This window comes from Alosa alosa, chromosome 16 (genome assembly GCF_017589495.1).
Source record: "Alosa alosa isolate M-15738 ecotype Scorff River chromosome 16, AALO_Geno_1.1, whole genome shotgun sequence".
NCBI classification, from domain to species: Eukaryota; Metazoa; Chordata; class Actinopteri; order Clupeiformes; family Clupeidae; genus Alosa; species Alosa alosa.
This window is the reverse complement of record NC_063204.1, coordinates 17439111-17463119: the sequence shown is the minus strand read 5'-3', so window position 1 is coordinate 17463119 and position 24009 is coordinate 17439111. Positions and strand designations below refer to the sequence as shown.

Here is a 24009-nt window from a genome sequence, read left to right as displayed (position 1 = left end):
CAGTACAGATTTAAACCACTTGCTTTCAACCAGCAGTGCGAGTGATCCAAACCCCTAAAATAGAGGATCACATTTGGAATTCCAAGAGAATGATGGGAAGACTAGCTCCTCACTGCTGAGAGATATGAGACAGAGACACATTCTTTCCAAGAAGATACAAAGTGTCCATGCTCTAGCAAAAAAAAAAAAAAACAGCCAACCAAATATGACCAAATATGTTGTGGTCATCCAGACAGCCAGGGATACAAAGTCTCTGTACGTCAAAGGAAGTGTTGACAAATAGACAGGATATCCTCCACTATGGGAAAGCATAGTCTTCGGGTACATTATAGATCAGGGACTGTCAGGCCCTATGGCCTCTCACAAACAGCTGGTTGACAATGGCTTATATTTGGTTGTCTCCACAACCTCAGGGAAGATGCCAGTCCACAGTCCTGCCCAGCATCTTCTGATCAGTTTGCGATTGATTCCTGGTCTGCACACATTATACTCACCAATAATACAGTTTGCGATTGATCCCTGGTCTGCACACATTATACTCACCAATAATACAGTTTTCGATTGATCCCTGGTCTGCACACATTATCCTCACCAATAATACAGTTTGCGATTGATCCCTGGTCTGCACACATTATACTCACCAATAATACAGTTTGCGATTGATCCCTGGTCTGCACACATTATACTCACCAATAATACACTTCCCCACTTCCTTTTGTGGTGTGATTACATCATCTGTTTCCGATAGTAGACATTCATGTCTTTGATTCATTTCAATTTCTTTTCAAATAGTTTTGAAAATGCATGTGTTTTGTTTGTTTCAATTTTAATCTGAAAGGGGACAGAGAAGGAAAGAAAGGTAGGGAGAGAGAGAGAAAGAAAGAGAGAGAGAGAGAGAGAGAGAGAGAGAGAGCATAAAACAGTGACACATGGAAATGGTTAGCCTTTTGGTGGTAGCAGCAGCAACATGCACTCTCTTTCTCTTCCTCCCTCTCTTTCTCCTCCCCCCTTCTCTTTCTGTCTCGCTCTTGCTCTCTCTTTGCTCTTAACTCTTTATGGCTTAAATAGGATCCAGATTGCCACGGCGACCCTCAATTTAGACCACTCCGCAGTTTAAGGATGTCGCTTAAGATTGAGGTGGAAAAATTGTTTAGAAAATGAAACAGAGCCGTGGGGGATGGGGGCATCCCATAATTACAAGAGGAAAAGAGGTCCCGGCTTTTCTTATTAAACCTCTCTCTCTCAACACACAAACTCACTTACACACACACACATCCAAAAGCATGTTAAGCATGTTATGTTCTCCGGCTGCCGCTTTAATGAATTAACTCAGCAGTCAGCCCAAATAATTACAGGACTAAAGCATGTTTGTGTGCACAATGGAATGTGGATGGGGGGCCTTGCGTGTCCTTGCACGCGCTCTAAAACAATGTTAAAAGCATGGACATGACATCACCAAAGGAAGTAGTGGAGGAGGAGAATCCCCTTTGGTGGTCCGTCCGTCATCCGTACCCTGTGCGTCCCCATGGCTTGGCCGAGTGAGGGATGGAGTGGAGGCTGACATGATGGAGTGCGCAGGACGGCGATGTGGTGTTGGAGGATGTGTGTTTCTTTTCCACACTGGGCTCCTTCGGGTCAGAGTGACTCCACTTTCCTGTGACTGGACCAGGCGTTCAAAAATGGCTTCTCTGTGTTTATTTCTTTCATTCTTTCCTCCTGTCTTTCTTTCATTTTGTATTGCTCTCTCTTTAACTCTCTCTCTTTCTCTTTGTGTGTCTGTCTGTGTGTGTGTGTGTGTGTGTGTGTGTGTGTGTGTGTGTGTGTGTATGCGTGTGTGTGTGCGTGTGTGTGTGTGTGTTTTGTATTCTTGAGCCAACATGGGTAATACACAAAACAAAAATTAACAAAACCACATGGAAATTACACAAAGCAGCACAAAGACTCCCTTATTCTTTCCTTATTCTTTATTACTATGTGTGTGTGTGTGTGTGTGTGTGTGTGTGTGTGTGTGTGCAGGGGCGCAGCTACCCATTTTTTAAGGGGTATGCAACAACAAATTGGCGCCCCCCCCCAAAAAAAAAAAAAAAAAAAAAAAAAAAAAAAAAAAAAACACAAACAACTAGTAAAAGTAAAACAAAAGGCCAATAATGTATTACATATTATTATTTTTTAAGAAATTCTGCCGATTTGAACTTGAAGTATTGTTAAATGTCGCATTGTCACTTTAAGAGAGTCCAAATGGTTCTCATAACGTCCTTTTGCCAGCTGTTGCTCACAAAGGAAAAGGCTGATCCAACTCTAGCCTTTGTTTGCGCCACATTGACAGCACAATTTTAAGTTATTACAAGGAGTCTTCATTGTTAGGAAATGGAATCATGTAATGAGTTGTTGCTAGTGTGACATTTCTGTTTGCAGTTTGCCATTAAAAGTGCAGTATGAGCATGGTAGCCACCTAGCTATCTGAATGGAATATAGGCTGTTTCAATCGGCATATGCTTAGCAAACGCTAGTTAGTTAGTCTGGTAACATGAAAAACATGAACATGAAACATGTGCTTCCAAGCATCCCTTGACATGTCATCTCATTTTCCCTTTCTTTTTCTATTTTAGCCCCCGACAGCTTTTTTGCTTTATCCATCTTTTTCCATTGATCTAAAAAACTCACTACTGCGTACCTGCTCACTCAGCTCCACGGCCCCACTCCTCTTCTATGTCAAAATTCTATGATAGAATCTTATGAGATCGCCTACTCTAGCCTGTTAGTCCTCTAAAATGTTATTTAACATTGAGGAAATGCAGAAATTATTTAGAAACGTACAACAGTAGCTACATATAGAATACACCAAATATATTATTATTATTATTATTATTATTATTATTATTATTACCATCGCTTTGGCGCCCCCATGGTTCTGCGCCCCTATGCGCCTCATATAGCGCATACCCACTTTTTGCGCCACTGTGTGTGTGTATGTGTGTGTGTGTGTGTGTGTGTGTGTGTGTGTGTGTGTGTGTGTGTGTGTTTTGTGTGTGTGTGTGTGTGTGAGTACAGAGCACATGTTGATAACCTCACAGGAATATAAGGTAAGCAGAAGTAGGGTTTCCCACGATTGCCCAACCAGCACACACAGAAACACACGCACACACAGAGACACACACAAACACACTCAGAGAGAGGTTGAGTGCTCATATAGAAACACATGCTCACACTCTTGAACACACATATGTGCACACACACACAAAACACGTTTTTACTCCAGTATGTGTGTGTTTTATGATGTGACAAAGTTACTATTGCAGGTGAGGACAGAAGAGGGTAAGGGTTGTGTGTGTGTCTGTGTATGTGTGAGAGAGAGAAAGTGTGTATGTGAGAGAGGGAGCTTTTTGGCTTCTAGGTATTTGTTTATATGTATGTTTAGAAAATGTGTATATGTATATTTTGAATCCTTTTAATTTGAACAACATAAATTGAGCTTGCAGTTACCAATAGTTAAATTATAAAGTGTACAGTGTGTGTGTTTCAGTAAGTATTGACAGTAAAAGGTCTGTGACAGTAAAACATGATTAAGAGATGGCCAGTAGCTGTTAACTGGGTGCAGTCAGTCTTGGATGACCAGTGCTACGGGTGCATGTCTGGCCTATTCAAAGATTAACCTCTATGTGGACCTACCTAAAGTAACATTGCATTGACATAATCTCTAGTTTATCATGAATTTATCATGTGTTAAGTATGTAAACTTTAGGAATTATGAGTTAGTTTACTGCTTGTACCATATGAATTTATCATGAGTTCAGTATGTACACATTAGGAATTCATCATTTATAACAAAGTAAAACACGCTGTTAACACCTACTAAATAAGACTATAAATGAGGAAAAGCACATTTGTTAATCCTTAAGTAATGTTGGAAATATCCTTAATAATGATGAATTAAGTGTCTGTTCATGCTTAACTAATACTTTACTAATGCTAAAAAGTGTTACCAGTGCACTCTATTGTTTATCATTGTGCGTGTGTGTGTGTGTGTCTGTGTGTGTGTGTGGGTGGGATCACTGAATAATTCAGCTCATAAAATCCCCCTGGAAACCCCCTATCAGGGCTGTTCTTCCCTTTGCCTGTTATATATTTGACAATATCAAGCTGATTTTCAGCTCTCTCTCTCCCCTTTCATTCTCAGGTTTCCCATGTGTGTGTGTGTGTGTGCGCGTGTGTGTGTGTGTGTGTGTGTGTGTGTGTGTGTGTGTGTGTGTGTGTGTGTGTGTGTGTGCTGTATGTGTGTGTGCATGAATGTGTGTGTGTGCATGAATGTGTGTGTGTGTGTGTGTGTGTGTGTGTGTGTGGTGTGGTGTATGTGTGTGTGTGTGTGTGTGTGTGTGTGTGTGTGTGTGTGTGTGTGTGTGTGTGTGTGTGTGTGTGTGATTGTGTGGGTGAGAGTGTGTCTGTTTGTCTTTGTTTGGGGGTACTATGGGGTCATGAGTTCAGCTGTAAGGATGTACTGTGTGCCCAGGCTGTCACACTCATGTTTGTATGTGTGTGTTTGTGTGTGTGTGTGTGTGTGTGTATGTGTGTGTGTGTGTGTGCTTGTGTGTGTGTGTGTGTGTGTGTGTGTGTGTGTGTGTGGACTGCAGGCCCAAGAGTGTTTGGTCTATGTGCGCACCGCTTCACTGGATCCAGTTCTGCCAGAGGTAATTATGGGTAATTGGGGACACAATGAGGTGATGACAGCTGTGGTGCTGGCAGACACACACACACACACACACACAAACTTGAACCGTATGATGCCACAGAGTCACTCTTTCTGGTCACAATTCAGCAGCTACAGTAATTAATGGCAAACAATAACCTTAGTGTGCACTACCATTACATTTGCTGCTGAGCACAGTCATGCAGACACTGACTCACCTCCACTCTTACAGATTCGAACATTTGCCATTACACACAGACCAGGCTTCGGCCCAGAGAGGGATGATCTGTTCATTTTTACTGTTGAAGCAGTCAGGACATTAGTAGTACATCTGACAATGCCAGGTGTACAGGTAAGGACAGGTGTGTGTGTGTGTGTGTGTGTGTGTGTGTGTGTGTGTGTGTGTGTGTGTGTGTGTGTGTGTGTGTGTGTGTGTGTGTGTCCTTAGTGGAAATAAATGGAAATGGATCAGGCCCTCTGGTAAACGACTGCTTCTCTCCACCTCCACTATGGGTCTCCCTCTGCTCAAAACTGTCTTTATTTCCTTGTCTTAGAATGGAAGCCTACAGGTCACACTTGGCCGATGCTGAGTTTTGAACAACAAGCAGAATGACGAAACTTTCCTCCGAGTGGTCAGTTGATGTGTGAAAAGATTAAGTAGGTGAAAGAGCTTCAGATGGCAATATGATAAGCACGATACGGACATGCTGAGGCACGCACGCACACACACACACACACACACACACACACACACACACACACACACACACACACACACACACACACACACACACACACACACACACACACACAACACACACACACACACACACAGAGAGTTACAGAGGGAGACAGATACATATGAGCCATCACACTCACACCCACAACTTCATTTGTAATGTTTTTTTGTACACTTTCTTTTTAAGCTATATTTCTTTGAAAACACTTTTGAAGCACCATACGGAAGTTGTCAGTCTGAAAAATCAAAGTCAAAGTCAAAGTCAAAGTCAGCTTTATTGTCAATTTCTTCACATGTTCCAGACATACAAAGAGATCGAAATTACGTTTCTCACTATCCCACGGTGAAGACAAGACATATTTTGCCAATTTAGGTCCACAGACAAACATAACATTCAAGTAAACAAAAAAGTAAGTAAATAAGTAAATAAGAGGGCACATAATAATGAAAAAATAAGAGCAGCAAAATTTGGTTGAAATTGTGCATAGACAGTCAATAAAATACTAGTGCAAAGTCAGGCCAATAAAAGGCTTGGGTAGTTCTGTTTGACCTAAGTAAGAAAGAAAGTGGCATAGTGGTGCAAGTTATGTAAGAGCAGCAGAAGTGTTGTGTTTTCAGGACAACAACACCAAGTTGTACAAGTGTGCAAGTGTGCAAGTGTGCAAGTGGAGTAGTGCAGACGGCCATTTTGGGTCCAATGTCCAGGATGTTATGTAGCTGAGGGTGGAGGGGAGAGGAGGGAGAGAGTTCAGCATCCCACAGCTTGGTGTATGAAGCTGTTGGTGAGTCTGGTAGTGGGAGCGCAGGCTTCTGTACCTCTTCCCAGAGGGCAGTAGATCAAACAGATTGTGAGCCGGGTGACTTGCATCACTCACAATTTTGGTCGCCTTTGCGGGTGAGGTGGGTGGTGTAAATGTCTTTCAGGGAGGGGAGTGAAGCACCAATAATCCTTCCAGCTGTGTTCACTATGCTGCAGGGCTTTCCTGTTGTATTCAGTGCAGCTTCCGCCCAACACAGCGATACAGCTGGAGAGGATGCTCTCAATGGTGCCTCGGTAGAATGTGGTCATGATGGCTGGTGGAGCACTTGCTCGCCTGAGTTTCCGCGAGGAAGTACAGGCGGCGCTGAGCTCTCTTCAGCCAGTGATGCAGTGTTGGTGGTCCAGGAGAGGTCTTCACTGATGTGCACCCCAGGAATTTGGTGCTGCTCGCTCTTTCCACCACAGCACCGCCGATGGTCAGTGGCAGGTGTTGGGTGTGACCTCTCCGAAGTCAACAACAATCTCTTTGGTCTTGCTGGACGCTCAGCAGGAGGTTGTTGTCCCTGCACCACGTGGTCAGATGGTCGACCTCCAACCTGTATTGAGTCTCGTCAGCCCTTAGTGATGAGACCCACCAGAGTTGTGTCGCCAGCAAATTTCACTATGTGATTGTTGCTGTAGGTTGCAGTGCAGTCATCGCCAGCAGGGTGAAGAGCAGCCGGACTGAGCACGCAGCCTTGGGGCCCCTGTGCTCAGTGTGATGCTGCTTGAGGTATTGTTGCCAACACGCAGACTACTTGGGGCCTCTGACAGAGGAAGTCCAGTAGCCAGTTGCAGAGGTAGGTACTGAGTCCCAGTTTGTCAAGTTTGCAGATGAGTTGTTGTGGTATTATGGTGTTGAATGCAGAACTGAAGTCTATAAACAGCAATCTCACATATGAGTCTCTTTTTCCAGGTGGGTGAGGGCTGGGTGGAGGGCAGAGCAGATTGCATCCTCTGTAGACCCGCTTGGCTCGGTATGCAAACTGGAAGGGGTCCAGGGTGGGGGAGAATGGCTTTGATATGTGACATGACAAGCCGCGGAAGCACTTCATGATGATGGGTGTCAGTGCCACAGGGCGGTAGTCATTGAAGCAGGATGGAGCAGTTTTCTTCGGCACAGGTATGATGGTGGCAGCTTTGAAACATGATGGGACGATGGCTTGCTTCAGGGAAGTGTTAAAGATGTCTGTGAAGACATCCTTAAGCTCCCCTGGGCGCAGTCCTTCAGCTTAATCTAACCTGGGATGTTGTCTGGACCTGTTGCCACGGGTGTTGATGGCAGCAAGTGTCCTCTTCACGCTGTCTGGGCAGAGAGGCACAGGGGCTGCTCATGTAGAGGGGGGATGTCTTCTGTGGGCAGGTGCTGTTTTGTGCTTCAAAGCGAGCAAAGAAGCGGTTCAGGTTGTTGAGCAGAGGGATGTTGCTCTCACAGCTCTGTGGCGCTGGCTTGTAGTCCCGTGAGGGCCTGAATGCCCTGCCATAGGCTTTGTGCGTTCCTGCTGTCTTTGAAGTGGGTGGTTATCTTGTGAGTGTATTCCTTTTTTGCTTCCTTGATGCCACGGGACGGGAAATATGCACGATCTGGTACCCATCCTATTGCAGAAAAAACACACTGTATAGAATGTAGTCACAACAATTCTCTCTCTCTTCCTTGGTTTTCTTAGGCTTAAGCTTGTTCAAACCGCTGCATCACACTAACGTATTGGTGCTATATGCATGTACTGTACGTAGTATATAGATCTAGAGGAAGGAGATTTACAGCAAAGGCAACAGGGCCTGGATGATAGATGACCATCGCTTGAGCTGACTGTTTTAAGACCAGCTGAAGGAGTTGGAGGTGTTTGGGTCTTGTGGACAGATTTCTGGCCTCTTCAGGAAAGCCCACTGTTTATGTGGGGCTGCGTAAGAGCTTGTGATATACTATTTTTAAGGCAAGGCGATATTCAGAGTCAGTATATATTTCGAAGTTATCTTCCAGGGCTGTCACTGAGATATAATACTAAGGCTGAATCTTGATTGCAAAATACACATTGCCTCGGACTAGCTTGTGTGGCGATCCCAAATGAGACTCGTTCTGTAAACAATGTGAGGTAAAGTCCAAACAAAGTTGTCATGGGTGTGGCTCAGTGATATGTTAGCCATAACAAGGAAGTTCCTGGGCGGTCAGTGTTGTGCGCAGAACAGTTAAAAACACATTAAGAAAGAAACTGCTTATGCGAGGGGAGGACATGAGAGGGAGGAAGGATTAATGAGATGAGGGGAGAAAAGCTGAAAGGAAAGAGAGAAAGAGAGAGGAGGAGGAAGACACACACACACACAGAGAGACAAATATACAGAAATTGTATTTGTCTTTGAGTGTAAGATTCTATTGCCATGGTTAACATGAATAACGCATTAAACTGCAGCACTTAACACTTATTAGTTAGTTAATGCTAATGCAATGAAACCAAATGTTTCTAGACATATAACATAAGCCACTGATACCCACTTACATTTATGGGACACTGTGTGCACTTAATAGTGTAACAGAAATTGTGGTGAGACAAAAGTCATGCATGCTTTCTTGTTGGTCTATCTGACTAGGACAACGATTGACAACGATTTTAACATGGCTGCCTACAGTGTCAATGGAGTTGAAGCCCAATCAGCAAACTAAAGAGACTCAGCTCGTTATGTCATAGAGGATCTTCTGGAATTTTCTGTGTCCTCTCTGTGTCCCGTGCATTTGTGTGATGTCTCCCTCTCTTTTTTCTCGTTTTTCCTCCTCTCTCATTCCTTTGCCCTTCCTCTGGCCTCCTCTCTCTATCTCAACCCTCTCCCCCCTTTCTTTCACTTCCTCACCCTCTCTCTCTCTCTCTCTCTTACTCACTCTCACAAATGCACTCTCCCTCCCTCTGTCTCTTTCTCCTCTCTCTCTATCACTCCCTTCCTGTCTCTCTCTGCCCTCCCTCCTCCCTCTCTCTCTCTCCCCCTCTTTCTCGTTCTCTGAGAGGAGAGGGGGAGTGCTGGAGGAGGATAATGGAGTGGAGCCCCTCGGCCCATCGGACAATCATCTCACACAACAATCACAGGATTGTTCTCCGAGACCCGCTGACACTGCCGCCATAATTAGCAAGCAGTCGCGGTCGGCAACGTCACTTTCTGTTAACGTGCCCAGTGCCCCAGGCCCCCACTTCCTCCTCCTCCTCCTTTCTTTTCTATCTTTTTTCCATTCTTTTCTTGCCTGTTTTCCGTTTTCTCTGTCTTTTCTGTGTTGTGGATGCAAATGTGTTTGGACACAGGTGAGGGGATTTTTCCTCCAAACTTCATGGTTTTGTTGTTCTTATATGTGTGTAAATACCCACCTATGAAACCACACATCATCCGATTTTATTCTTACACACACACACACACACGTTTTTTCATTCCCTGTGTGTGTTCTCTTTCTCATGGTTGAGTGAACACTGTGTTAACCACCTAATGAGGCCAGAGGACGTGTCCACTGAACTGGACATACATATACACACACTGCTGCTCACACACACACACACACCTAGTCACACATACACACACACACACACACACACACACACACACACACACACATTGAAAGACTTCCAGTGAGTGAGCTCCGAGTTAACCATCTAATGAGGCCAAGGGACGTGTCTACAGCCACATGACATCTATGGGCCAGACACACACACACACACACACACACACACACACACACACACACACACACACACACACACACATACCACACACATACACACACACACACATACAAAACACACACACACACACACACACACACACACAAGAAAGGAGAGAGAGAGAGAGAGAGAGAAAGAGAGAGGGAGAGAGAGAAAGGGAGAGAGAGAGAGAATACCACAGTCTTTTGTCCAGGGTTGTTCATCTAGAGCGGCACTTCCCCGGCCGTGTTTCTTTCGATTCATCTTTTCATTTGTTGTCGCTGTTGTTGTTGGACTAAACATTTCTCAGAAAAACATCAACAAATAATAAGCTGAATTAGGTTGTTTGCATGTGTGTGGTTTTGTATTAGTGTGTCTTTGTGTGTGTGTCTTTGTTTTGTGTGTGTGTGTGTGTGTGTGTGTGTGTGTGTGTGTGTGTGTGTGTGTGTGTGTGTGTGTGTGTGTGTGTGACAAAAAATTGTCTCCACATTGATCATTGACCTTTACCAGACTTTTCAGGAATTACCAGTCTGATTCCCAGAAACACAGTCATCTATCTGTCTGTCTGTCTGTCTGTCTTTCTTTCTCTCTTTTTCTTTATCTCTCTCTCTCTCTCTCTCTCTCTCTTTCTATCTCTCTGTGTATGTGTATGTGTATGTACATGTATGTACACTTTGTGATACATTTTGAAGACCAATTAACAAACACAATGTCCTTTTGAGCTGTGTTTGTGTTTTGACCTGTTTTTTTGTTGACATCAAACAACCCCAGTCATTTGTCTGTGTGTATGGTGCACAGATGATGAGAGAGCAAAACTTTGTGTTCGGATAAGTGAATAAGAACATACCGGTAATCATGTCTTCAACAGAAACATTGTATTGTTTACTAGAATTAAGAATTATGTGTGTACATAAATGAATTAGGTCTATTTGTTCTTATGAAAACTAGACTATGGCTATGATCTGGTTGAGTATGTATGTACATATGTATGTATATGTATATGTGTATGTGTGTGGGTGTGCGGAGAATGGACAGGAAACAGCAGTCACACAGACAGTAAAAAGTCTTTAGTACATCGCTCGTCTCCCTGCAGGATCTGCCAGCACTCAGTATCAGAGTGTACTTGAGCACATGAGTGTGACCAAAAATGCCATTTAGGGAACAATAAAAATAGCTACATTTACGGCACTGTAAACATACGTAATTTACCATAATATAAACAAAGGATATGACATTTATAGTGTATAGGATTGGTCACGCTTCTCTAGAGTCAAGGAAAAGCCTGAAATGGGACAATTGTGTCAGCTTCACATGTACAGTAGACATTTCTATCCAGGACCATGGGTCAATTTCATGAATGATGTACAAACCCAATTGCTTGGGACTGAAGACTGAGGGACAGAACTGTGATTCAGCAGATGACATGAAGGGATGTGGACATACAACCCTCTCATGTTCAGGAATGTGGGTATGAAGTCTTGAAGTAAGTGTAAGTAAACTTCATTTGAGTAATGTAGCATTTGTTTCCTTTTGTCAACTAACTCCAACCGCAGCCTGTCAGCTAGAAGTTCCACTCATAAACACATGTCACCGATTTGAGCTATGTGTGTCTTCGCCTTTTGAATGGACTCAGAAACACCATAGTAAGTAGGCCTAAGGGTGGCAGTCCGTTGTAAATCCTACATGATAGAATAGCACACGGAGCAGACATGCCTCTGTAAGGCACCCAAAGAGTGAGTCTGAATGAAACAGATATGTCCTGTGTGGGTATATTTCAGGATGTCACAGCAACGACTAAATAGATAAATTGTTAATAAATACATAAATCCATATCAAACATATAAGTTATGAATGGTGAAATGAGCCCCTGTGTCTAGACATCTGTGCTGCGGCCTATAGGACGGGGGTTTGGGGCCAGGGCACACCTGCGTAAAGGTTACCTGGAGAGCGGGACGGCCCTGAACAGGGGGCCAGATGAGATGGCCCAGCCAGATTAGCTTCAAACATTCAGACAGTGCAGAGAGGAGGCTATGATCACAAGCAGACGACAGACAGAGGGGACAGAGGAAAAAAAAGGTGGACTGAGAGAGAAAGGGAAAGAGAGGAGGAGACGGAGTGAGAGAGTCCTGGTGTAATTTCTCTCTTGTGTAATTGTTGTGTTTGATTTGTTTTATCTCTATATTGTACGTTTAAATTGAAAACAGTGAAAAGGGATGGGGGAGGAGAGGAGAATCACAGAGTGTGATGGCCAGAGAGAGAGAGAGAGAGAATGAGAATGCAGAAGTGAAACACACACAGTGAGAAGTGCTGTGTTAAACATGGCTTCTCAAGTCGCCAAAATGTGTTCATCACACATCCTCAGAGATGGCAAAAGTTCACTTCCCGTACTTAAATAGAAGTACAAATACTTGTGTTAAAAATATTCTGGTGAAAGCAGAAGTAGTAATTTAAGTACTTTACTCAAGTAAAAGTAACAAAGTACAGGCTTGGAAATTTACTTAAAGTATAAAAGTAAAAGCAGTCTCTCTTTTTAAATCTTCCCATAACCTGTTGGGCAATTTCTAGGCTTTCCCCCCAACATTGCACTGCCTACTTCAGAGGGCAGCTTTGTGTTCTTTTGGCCTACTGTACAATCAAATGCTGGACATCTTTAGAAAGCTAAGACCCTGTAGTTTCTACGAAGCACTGGCACAGAGTTACAGAGCCTAGAATATTGTTTTTTCTTTCTGCTGGATAACAAGCATCTCTGAACTGACCACATTTCAGCCCTCTAGGTCACTTGATATGATTTTAGAAACACAACTGAGCCCTAGCACCAGGTCTTGCTAAGCTGTGTGCAAAATCAGATCACTATAGAATGAAAAATGAGTTCTTTAGACCATTATTTGCCAATGTATGATCATGCGTATTGTAATGCCCTATGGAAACTCCCCATAGGACTTTTGGTTATATTACCCAAAATGAATACTAACAATAAAAGTATGCATTTCTGAGGTTTCTTGTAGACTATTTGGATTGTACTGTATGTCAGGTTCTGATATAGAATGACTACACAAAATGGAATAATTACACAAAAGTCTCTATTTTTTGCATTTTCTTTGTTGGCTTCATGGGTGTGTATACAGTAAGGTGGACTATACATCTGCACAACTAATATAGGATAAAACAACATGAATATTTAATTCCTATGGATTCCTGTGAATATTTCAAGACCATGAATAGTGGTAAAATAAGAGGTGGGTAAACTATGAATTTTGTGATCACAGTAAGGTGGACAGCGCCATGTGGCATCAGATTTTTAGAAAAGGCATTCAGAAGATGTTTGATGATGGTGGAGGCTAGTGTTCAATGTTTATAACAATACAAGTGGCATTAAGTGGTCCATAGAGTGTTGATGAGTGTACATATTGTTATTATGACCGCCGTGCAGCGAAGCGGCGGTCATATAGGTTTAGTCAGATTTTTTTATTTTTCGCATGCCCAAATTTCCGTCAATGATTCCCGGGACACTGAAAGACCGGGGTACAAGAAACTTGGTGGGCATGTAACCCCACATGGATAGCATGGAACCATAGTTTTCGTTTTAGATCTGTAGTCCCCCGCTGGACTGGACCCCGAAGGAGGGTAGCAGACACAGTTTTCTGTGAATATCTCGAAAACTGTAGGGTTTAGGAGGACCATTTTTTTTGTATGTTGATCTCTAAGGGGCCATGTCAACCCATTCCATAACCACTATTTCATATATAGCTACCATCTAGTTAAACACAAAAAGTAAAAAATAAGGTGTTGTAATTGAAGGTATCTGTGACCTAACATAGTCTGCATAACTGCACAGAAATTGGAAGTGTGGGATCATTATGACCCTCTGTATGCACGCCAAAGTTTTGTGGAATTCGCTCATGGGGGGTTACACAATAAATTAATTTATGTTACTATACACCAACTGGCCTGTAGGTATCGGAGACAGTTTTCTGTGAATATCTCGAGAACCCAGAGGGCCTAGAGGTCCACCTGTTTTATGTATGTTGGTCTTAAGGGGGCATGTCTAACCCATCCATTACCACTTATTTCATGTATAGCCACCTAGTTAAAAATTAAAAAAAGCAAAAATTAGGTGTTTTCATCACAATATCTCTGGCTGACAAGGTCAAAACTGCATGAAATTAAAAGTGTAGGATCATTATGACACCCCTCCGAATGCATGCCAAGTTTTGTGTACTTTCGTTCATGGGGGGCCTTACAATAAAATAATTTATGTGTACATTTAGTGACGACACCAACAAGGGATTCGGGACACTGAAAGACCGGGTACACAAAACTTGGTGGGCATGTAACCCCACATGGATAGCATGGAACCATATTTTTCGTTTTGATCTGTAGCCCCCCCCCGCTGGACTGGACCCCGAAAGAGGGTAGGGGCAGACACAGTTTTCTGTGAATATCTTGAGAACTGTAGGGTTTAGGGATGACCATTTTTTTTTTGTATGTTGATCTCAAGGGGCCATGTCAACCCATTCCATAACCACTTATTTCATATATAGCGCCATCTAGTTAAACACAAAAAAGTAAAAATAAGGTGTTGTAATTGAAGGTATCTGTGACCTAACATAGTCTGCATAACTGCACGAAATTGGAAGTGTAGGATCATTATGACACCCTCTGTATGCACGCCAAGTTTTGTGGAATTCCGTTCATGGGGGTTACACAATAAATTAATTTATGTTACTATACACCAACTGGCCTGTAGGTGGCCGGAGACAGTTTTCTGTGAATATCTCGAGAACCGTAGGGCCTAGGAGGTCCACCTGTTTTATGTATGTTGGTCTTAAGGGGGCATGTCAACCCATCCCATTACCACTTATTTCATGTATAGCGCCACCTAGTTAAAAATTAAAAAGCAAAAAATTAGGTGTTTTCATCACAATATCTCTGGCTGACAAGGTCAAAACTGCATGAAATTAAAAGTGTAGGATCATTATGACACCCTCCGAATGCATGCCAAGTTTTGTGTACTTTCGTTCATGGGGGGCCTTACAATAAAATAATTTATGTGTACATTTAGTGACGCATACACCAACAAGGATTCCGGGACACTGAAAGACCGGGTACACAAAACTTGTTGGGCATGTACCCCCACATGGATAGCATGGAACCGTCATTTTTTAGTTTTGATCTGTAGCCCCCGCTGGACTGGACCCCCGAAGAGGGTGGGGCAGACACAGTTCTCTGTGAATATCTTGAGAACTGTAGGGCCTAGGATGACCATTTTTTTCCATATGTTTGCCTCCAGGAGTCATGTTAACCCATTTCATGTGCACACATGTGCACAAACAGATACACACACACACACATACATTCACAGTAATCATACGTATGACACATACTCACACAGTAGACATATGTACGCTTGCATGCACAGGCACATACGCAGGCACACACACAAGCACGCACGCACACACACACACACACACACACACACATAACATAAACATAACACAAACAATCAAGAATTTCTCAGAATTATGAACAGGCAAGATGAAGGTGGGGTTGTATAAAATGAATTTTACATGTGAAATCTATGAACTAATCATGTTTTGGTAATTGTTGTCTAGCAGATACCAGTGAGAATTGAGTGTGGATAATGCAATTTAGTGAGACAGTTAGAATCATATAGGCCTTTCAGTGTGATTTCTTTTTGTGGAAAAAATTTGCTGGACTGGGCGGCGGTCATATTTTGTACCGCTCTGCGGTACATCGAGTTGTGGATAATATAGTGTGATTTTTAAATGTTAACAGTTGTAATTGGTGAATAAACTCTTTTGAGAGGTGGATAAACTGTGTTTACTTGTGTTTAGCCTCCACTGCATCCCTGTTCAAGACCCAATGCTGCATCTACTTATTGCTAAGGATATAGGCTATACACTGCAGCTAGAAGTTAGGGAAACACCAAAGGTGAGGAGAGGACACTACTACGTGCTAACGTTAACGTTACTGCCATCAAGCTGCAATGATTTGCCACAAATGAATGCTGCGCAAATCTGTCAAGTCATCTTGTAGTGGTGCGTCAAGTGCAACCTATATTCCCATCTGCTAATACGCTAATGATGACGCGAAAAATAATAACAGTATAACTCCACTGAAATTGTTTGAAACTAAAGTAACGAGCCAGTTTCGTAAAATGTAAGGCGTAGAAAGTACCGATATTCGTGTTAAAATGTAAGGAGTAAAAGTAAAAAGTCGCCTCAAAAATAAATAGTAAAGTAATGTAAAAATATCTGAAAAATGTACTTGAGTACAGTACTTTGACCGTATGGAACAGGTATTCCACTAAACCATTCTTTACTAAAACCGAGTAGAGTATAGGCTACACACATCTGCACTTGTCTATTAATTGAACATATAGGCAAAGTGAAACTAACTTCACTGGTGTCTTAGTCAACGACAAAACAGTTATACACAGTTAATTACTTTCAGTATTGACAGACAATGGGTTGCCAGCAAAAACATAGCCTGAAAAAAGCAAAACTTCCCCCTATAATGTTCGAATAACTGAATAAATAACCTAAGGACATTTATTCTGCAGAGGAATTGCTGCTTACATCTTGTGACAGTGCGTCTTCAGCTGTGTTTCATATGCGCCTTTCGCTATAGACCAGGCTCTTCTTGGTCAGTGGCGTAATGCTTTTTAAATGATCTATGCTAGGCTGGAGCTAAAAGTGTAATCGCCAGACTCACAGAACGACTGGATGAACTGAAGAAAGGTAAAAATCAATTGTTTAACTCAAGGGGAGGTGGAATATGAGCGTAATTCCCCAAATGGTAGAATATCCCTTTAAATATGAATGGTATTCAATGCACATACTTGATTTTTTGTAACACTTTACTTGCAGGGTGAGTGCATAACACATTTATAACAATAAGTGGACTATTTATTTGGACTTATTCCATAGCAATGTGGCTCTTTGTATGAATGTGGATTCATGTTTTATAAATCAGTATTGAATGCATTATGAAGAATTAATATAAAGTGTTATTTAGTGTTATGCACTACTAACCCGTCAAATAAAGGGGTACCAACTTCTCTAATAGCAGAAGGGGGGAAGATTAGTGTACCAGATGGGAGAACATGTTTGCTAATAAGTAGACGAGTTCTTGGCTGTCATGCCTTTTTGTGTGCAAAATCATGAGGAAGTTCATTTATCTGTGTCAGAAATAGGGAAATGGGCAAAAGGCTGAAAACGGCATGGAACCACATATGCTGTGCTGCACTGACTTATCGCTGAAATTGTTATCTTGTGTGCAGAATTTGCCACTGGGGACATTTCAGTGAATGTGTGAGTTGACAGCAGAAATGTATGAGGGAAGTGGTTTTTAAGTGAAATACATCTTAATGTTTAATGGACCTACTGTTGCTGGACTAATCGTGTCTCAGAAGAATAATGCGTTGTTTACTAGTCGTATGTGTATACCTATTTTGATGCATCTTTTTGTATGTGTGTGCGTCTGTCTGTCTTAATATGTTGCAAAAGATGGTAACACTTTACTTGACAGTATCGACATAAGAGTGACACATGACACTGTCATGACACATGAACCCTAACCCTAAACCTAACCCTAACTTATTGACAAAAACCGAATGTCACTTAATAACAGAAGCGTTATGTCATAAATGTTTATGACTTGTTCATGACAAGTTCATGACAGTGTCATGTCACTATTTTGACAATACTGTCAAGTAAAGTGTAACCCAAATGTTTGACATCTATCAGAGAATTCAGGGAGTGGCTGTCTGATTCCAAGGAAGCTTAGAGGTGTGCTGTGAATTTTTTTATTTGGTTATTTTAAACATGAGTCCATAAACAAACAGAGAGAGAGAGAGAGAGAGAGAGAGAGAGAGAGATACAATAACTTATAATATATTTTGAAATTTAAAAAACATTTACATCATGCATCAGATGTTTGAGGGGGCCCCACTAACAAATTTCACTAAGGGCACCCAAATAGCCTGCAGCGGCCCTGTACGCCAGAATATAATTGCAATAAAGTATTCAAGCTATTACATACATATGCAGGTTTTTACTAGCTTGTGGAGCACATTCAGATGGAAAAAAATAATGAAAACTTAGAAGCAGATAAATGAGCTGTGAATTGTAGGCTGTAATTTCATAAGACCATACACAGGTGCAGTCTCACACAGATCCCTCACTGAATGCAGGGCAGAGACAATATTTTACAGTATTCCCTTTAACACTTTAACACAGATCTCAAATACTATTTCTGCTCTGAATATAACCATCAGGCAGACAGAGAGATCATGCCGGGTGAGGAAACGTGAAGAACCAAGATGGGAGGGAAACAGGGGAACTTCACTGAGTACATCTGGCCGTGAAATTTGCCAACGGTGTTTGTATTTTGACTAAGAGTATTTCACTCCAGCGTAAAGAGTTTCCTCTTGTGGCTGAGATGTGTTCTTCTCCTGCATTCTCTTCTGCTGTTCGCCTGTCTTAGCAAAGTGTACAGGAGCATAGTTCAGTGTCTCATCATCCTATGGGGCCAAGAACATAAAAACATGATGTAAAACCTAACACAAAACACTACAATATGTTATGCTGTTATGTCTAAAATGCATCATATTGAAAATTGCAGACATGAATTACTCAGTACCTGGCAGGCATTTTGAGTTGACAGAGTTGTGTCTTGTTGCACCTGACAAGCTTTCTCTGTGAAAAATGAAGAAGAGAGAGAATAATTTGTGTTTATACGGCAATTAACATAATGATAAACTTATAATGTATAGACGTGCATTGATTTGTAAATTTCATAAAGTACCGTAAGCGTTTCTAAGTGATTTCTAACCTTTTAAAACTTTTTGTCACATTCACAACAGTTTTGTCACCTCACGTTTTGCATTCTGTGAGTACGTACTGAAAAACATAGGCCTGGCGTATACAGGCCTGAGTCTGTGAACAGAAAAAAAATAAAACAGCCAATCACCAAAACGTGGGCACAGGAGTTTTGTGGAAGAGAAGGCGAGTTTGGGGGGAGGAGGAGTGAGCCAGCAGATTGGTGTTTTGTTTGGTGTTTGGAATCAACAAACGTGACATCAGCCAGAAACGCTTACGATACCTTTAAAGAAGTGGTGTTGAAAGTTTGATCCGTATGTTGAGATTTTGCTTTATCGTTTTGATCTCAGTGACTACCTCTGCAGTGCTTGCACACTCGTCTCTTGTAGCTCAGATATCCCAGAAACACAATCAGAGTGACACACAGGCCCAGAGAGCCGCCGAGAGCCTTGATTACACCTTGAGAGCCCATATCTGTGAGTTCCTTTCGGCACCCTACACATTGTGTAGAGTTTGGGAAATCATCAGTGGTTGCAGGTCCTGATGTGGAAACAGCGGCCTTTTCTGTATGTAAAGATGACCCAATAAGTGTAGTATTGCACTTCTGACACTTCATGTGTCATGACAGTGTCATGTCACTCTAATGTCAATACAGTCAAGTAAAGTGTTACCATCTTTTGTAACATACTAAGACAGACAGACGCACACACACACACACACACACACACACACACACACACACACACACACGTGGAAAATGAACTTAAGTGAGCTGTGTTGGTTTTCCTTGACATGAAATGGCATTTTAAATAGCAGTTTGGGAGGAGTATGGCAAAATTTGTCACGCCTACAACGTCACTCAGAAATCAGAAACAATTGATAGATTGCTAGGAACAAAAACGAAAACTAGAAACTTTATTTATTTTAATGTTCTGGAACAGAAACATGTATTTGAAATAATGGTAACCGGTTAATTATGTTATTTTTTTTCGTTCTTTTATTATTACACTGATTAAAATATTGTCTGTTTGATAACTGGTGCAGAATTTGCGCATGTCTGGATGATGGACTTGCTGGCTGCAGGCAGTGAACTGTGAACTGTCTCTATAAAGTTAACCTTAACAGCCTGCAATAGCTTAAAGCCTGTATTGCAGGTTAACCACCACTGTTGATTAATGGGTACATAAATCACTCAATATATGTATATCATTTTTAAAAATGTCTCCAAATGGTGTTAAATGCCAGTTTTTTTTGTTTTTGGCATTAGCGTTTTTTTTACGCAATTCTGTGATGACGTCACTTTGGGGACTACATGATCTGCACTTCATTCTTTTCAATGCATGTCAATGGACATCGCGGTTACACTTTCAACATAAAGTTTGTATATTTACACTTCGAATTTCGTCACAGCATTTATATCACAGCTACCCTATGATCTACCAATGGTAATAACAGTGCCTGATATCAATTTAGTAATTTCTTCTGAATTTCGGGAGGTCTCGTTTTGGAGGGTATGTTTTACATTCATTCTTATGGGAAACGGTCGCGGTTACACTTTCAACATAAAGTTTGTATACACTTCGAATTTCGTTACAGCATTTATATGACAACGACCCTATGGTCTAACAAAGATAACAATGTCTTCCGATTTTAGTTTAATGCAATTTTCTGAATTTGAGAGGCCTCGTTATGAGGCTACATAATGCACCTATTCAGTTCAATGCATTATGCTTATAACGTTACGACACTTTTTTTGTTACCGTCAGTGAACAGCACCGAGTGAAAGTCAACATTTTCTTTATATCTAGTGATAGTGATGTCGTTAGTTCAGATAAGTAGGCTACCGGGCAAACTTAGTCAGAAGATCAAAATATAAAGCATCATGATAGCTAGCTATGGGCTAACTTTTTAGTCCCACCTGTGAGCCACCCCAGTTGTTGCAAACTTAGCTTCTAGCCACCGCCAATTAGGCTGGTCTTGTCTTCAGCATGAATATTTTCGATAACTACTGCTCGTGATTGATTGCCATTGACATCGTCAGGGTACGGCTTACCAAAGAGGGAGATAATAAGGGCAAGTCGCAGTTTTGCAGGTGCTTGTGTGGGCTGTGCCGTCCCGATGGAAACTGTGGTGGAGAGCTGCAGTAACTAGGGAAGCGACTCAAGCGAGTGCATTTTGGCTGCTGGTCGAGGAGCTCCCCCCGTGACCAGCATATGACATGATCTATCTAGCTATCTATCTACCTGTCTATATACATATCTAGGCTATCTATAGCCTATCTATTTATCTATAATCTGCGCTATCTACTGCTGAACAATCCCTCACTGGTCTCTCTTTACTCCTCTCTCGTTACTCTCAAGGGTCTCAAGGTGGGCTTTGGTCTGTAGTCTCCCCAAGGTGACGTAATGCAATGCATTGTGGGGGAAAGGAGAATCACTTCAAACGCTGTGAAATAGTACCTGCTTTTTCGTATTATATTCCGTTTTGTGATACCCAACAACATCAAATACAATGGATAACAGTTTAAATATGTATTACCAACAAGCAAATTGTACAAATTCGTTGGAAAATGAACCCTGCAACACGGCCTTTAATAGAGCATAGATAGAGCTAGCTAGTGATTTTCAACATTAGTTCTAGTTATGATAGATTCAAACATTAATTAAGGTAAAAACCAACATTAATAGGGTACCCAGCACAATATTAACCTCCTCCGGTTGCAAATAAAGAGACACATTTCACTTTAAAAAAACAACAATTGTCTTCAATAGTGTATACAGAAGAAGCCTACAAGTATAAAAGTTTATAAGTTTAAATAAGGACAGATTGGATACTCCAATGTGACATTAGCAAAGAGTAAAATATCTAGACCTATCAATAGGTTAGACATTTTTATGCTATCCGAATATTGTCATGTCACATTTGATTCTAACCGATTCTAATAGTAATTTTAAGGTGGCACCCAAAACTGGAAACGTTAAAATACTGGAACGAATTAAAACAAAAATCTGGTTTGACCCGGCCCCTGTTCCCAGCCTACTTGATTGAGGTGCAGCATTGGTTTGATCACTCGCTTTCAACCCACCACCTCCCCTCATAATTCCTATCTTCCTTGGTTAGGAATAGCATGGGTGTGTGCTGCTTGACTGCGCAGTAGTCCTGCACGACCTCACCGAACATCGTTTCCGCTTGCTTTTTTTTGTTGTTGCTAATTTGGAATGTGAACAGTGAAATGGGGAGTAATAATAATACCATCTGCTGTGCATGAAGCATAGTTCAGCTAAAAAAAGAACACAAGGCTGCTTACATTCTCAACTTCAAAATACTAAAATGTAAAGCAAAAATGTATTTTAACTTCTATCTACTGCCATCTGACTTTCAATCCTTTCCATACCACATGCTCATTTGGGTGAATATTTTGGAGATTGTTGATCAGTTGTGGTAGGTAGAATGGAAGGCAACTCTTGTTTACATAGCACGCATAGCGTATTTTTCAAGAATCTACTAATTTACTGTCTACCAACCTGTTGTGTATGTCACTATTATGCCATGCCTACACACACAAACACTCTCACACACACACACACAAACAAACACCATTGTTAATGACCATCTATTTACTGGTGTAAATAATCTGTAAACTGTAGCTCTCTAGCTCAATCCCTCAAAGAAAGGTGCGGCTTATTCTAAGAACAAAGTCAGATTAAATGCATCAGCTGTTCACTGTCTGCAGCTATTAATGTTCTTTTCTGGTTCCACTTACAAATAACTTTAAATGTAAAACTTAATCTGTGTCCTGCATGTTCAGTCATTTTCCAGGTAATTTCCGTCAGACTCACCTTTCACCACCAGCACAGCCACATTTAGGATTACGTTTGCTCCTGTTGATTTTGTCCTCACACAGCAGTATGTCCCTGAATCTGATGGCCGGACATTTGTAATGTTTAAGATGAAATTGTCTATTGTTCTATGTAGCTTGAAATGTTCATTGATAACATTAATCTTGAACACTCCTACGTCGTTGATCGCTGCACATCCTATATATTTAACCTCCTTTTCACTTGTCCTATTCCACATTAGGTCATCCCATTGATCATCTTTATTAGTCAAACACTTCAGGTGGATGTTACTCCCAGGCTCATGTGTAAAGATCTCCAATGGAGTAGCAGCCTCTGTCATTCCTGGAAACAGACACAAACACACAGATTCTTCTCGAGTACTAAACACATTTCTGCACGAACAGAGCTATAGCCTGTTCGTTCACATCTTCTTATTTAACTCATCTAAGGCTGTTTTTACTCAAAGGAATGTACAGTATAGGAGAGCAAGTTAGCATGCTCCCTAGATCAGTAGTGTTTGTGTGTAATAACTGCTGCACCGAGGCAGCAGCACAGGTGAATGTATTTATCAACGATAATAATACACACATCAACAAGATCTGGCGTAGAGACATGAGCAGGTCTGTTTAATCTAAATATTTACTCTGCTAACGAGGATAAGACTACAATAAAACAGCTCCATCATATTCTGTGATAATTGAACTATGTTGAATGGCCAAAAAAACATATGTTTTCATATGTCTTGCCCATGATGGCCATTACATAATATAAAATGACCTGTGTTTCATCTTGTTCAAATATCTTCTTTGTATCAGTCACATGTTGATAGAATTCCACATGTAGATTTTCATTTAATTCTGAGTACTTACCCAGTGTCAAGACAAGGGCTGCCACCACAAACAGCACATTCATCTTGCTCTGGAACCGCCGAGCTGAAAATAATTACAATATTCAAGCTTCTTCTTTTATGCCATATTTTGCTAACTGTGATGGCCTTCATGAGTAGCTCACACCCCTTCACTAATATAGACATTAGGAAGCCATATCACACATAACAATATCAGAAAGAGTGGTTGAGTGTTCCTCATGAACACATTCTTAGCTTCTTAAATCTGCGGATCACATTTGGAGGTTTGGCTGGTTTGTATAATTAGGAGGGAGACACATGGCTGACAAGTTCCATTTCCCCTTTGTCAGGAAATTTAAAAAAAATGTATTCCCCATTCACACACACACCACGTGATTTTCTGGAAAAGGGCCTTTCTCTGTGCTCCAACTTTGTGTTGCTTTTGTTTAGTTTTTGTATGTATTTTAAGATGTGTATGAAGACTCTGTAACATTGCTGGATTTTTTGCTTTGACTTTCATAATAGTTAAGATGAAAGCTATGAAAATCGTAAACTATTTATATATATTTTTTAGGAATACCCTC

At 41.4% G+C, this 24009-nt stretch overlaps 1 protein-coding gene across 2 annotated transcripts; it reads right to left on the bottom strand.

Annotated features, from left to right (window-relative positions):
- Positions 1-17731: 17731 nt before the first annotated feature.
- On the bottom strand, positions 17732-23692 carry LOC125309584. 2 transcript variants are annotated; one of them, XM_048266610.1, is made up of 5 exons: positions 23448-23692; positions 22579-22920; positions 19097-19303; positions 18561-18616; positions 17732-18441 (listed from the first exon to the last, which is right to left on the bottom strand). In XM_048266610.1, exons 1-5 carry the CDS (start codon positions 23488-23490, stop codon positions 18313-18315), a joined length of 777 nt encoding a protein of 258 aa, XP_048122567.1. In that variant the 5' UTR covers positions 23491-23692; the 3' UTR covers positions 17732-18312. The 2 variants fall into 2 exon arrangements, with proteins under 2 accessions (XP_048122567.1, XP_048122568.1); XM_048266611.1 differs by lacking the exon at positions 19097-19303.
- Between the last annotated feature and the right edge of the window lie 317 nt (positions 23693-24009).

Coding starts and splice junctions, on each gene's coding strand:
- LOC125309584 (XM_048266610.1), bottom strand. CDS start 23,490: ATGAATGTGCTGTTTGTGGTGGCAGCCCTTGTCTTGACACTGG. Junction 22,921..23,447: donor AGCCCTTGTCTTGACACTGG/GTAAGTACTCAG, acceptor GTCTGTTTCCAG/GAATGACAGAGGCTGCTACT. Junction 19,304..22,578: donor GGCTGTGCTGGTGGTGAAAG/GTGAGTCTGACG, acceptor CTTTACATACAG/AAAAGGCCGCTGTTTCCACA.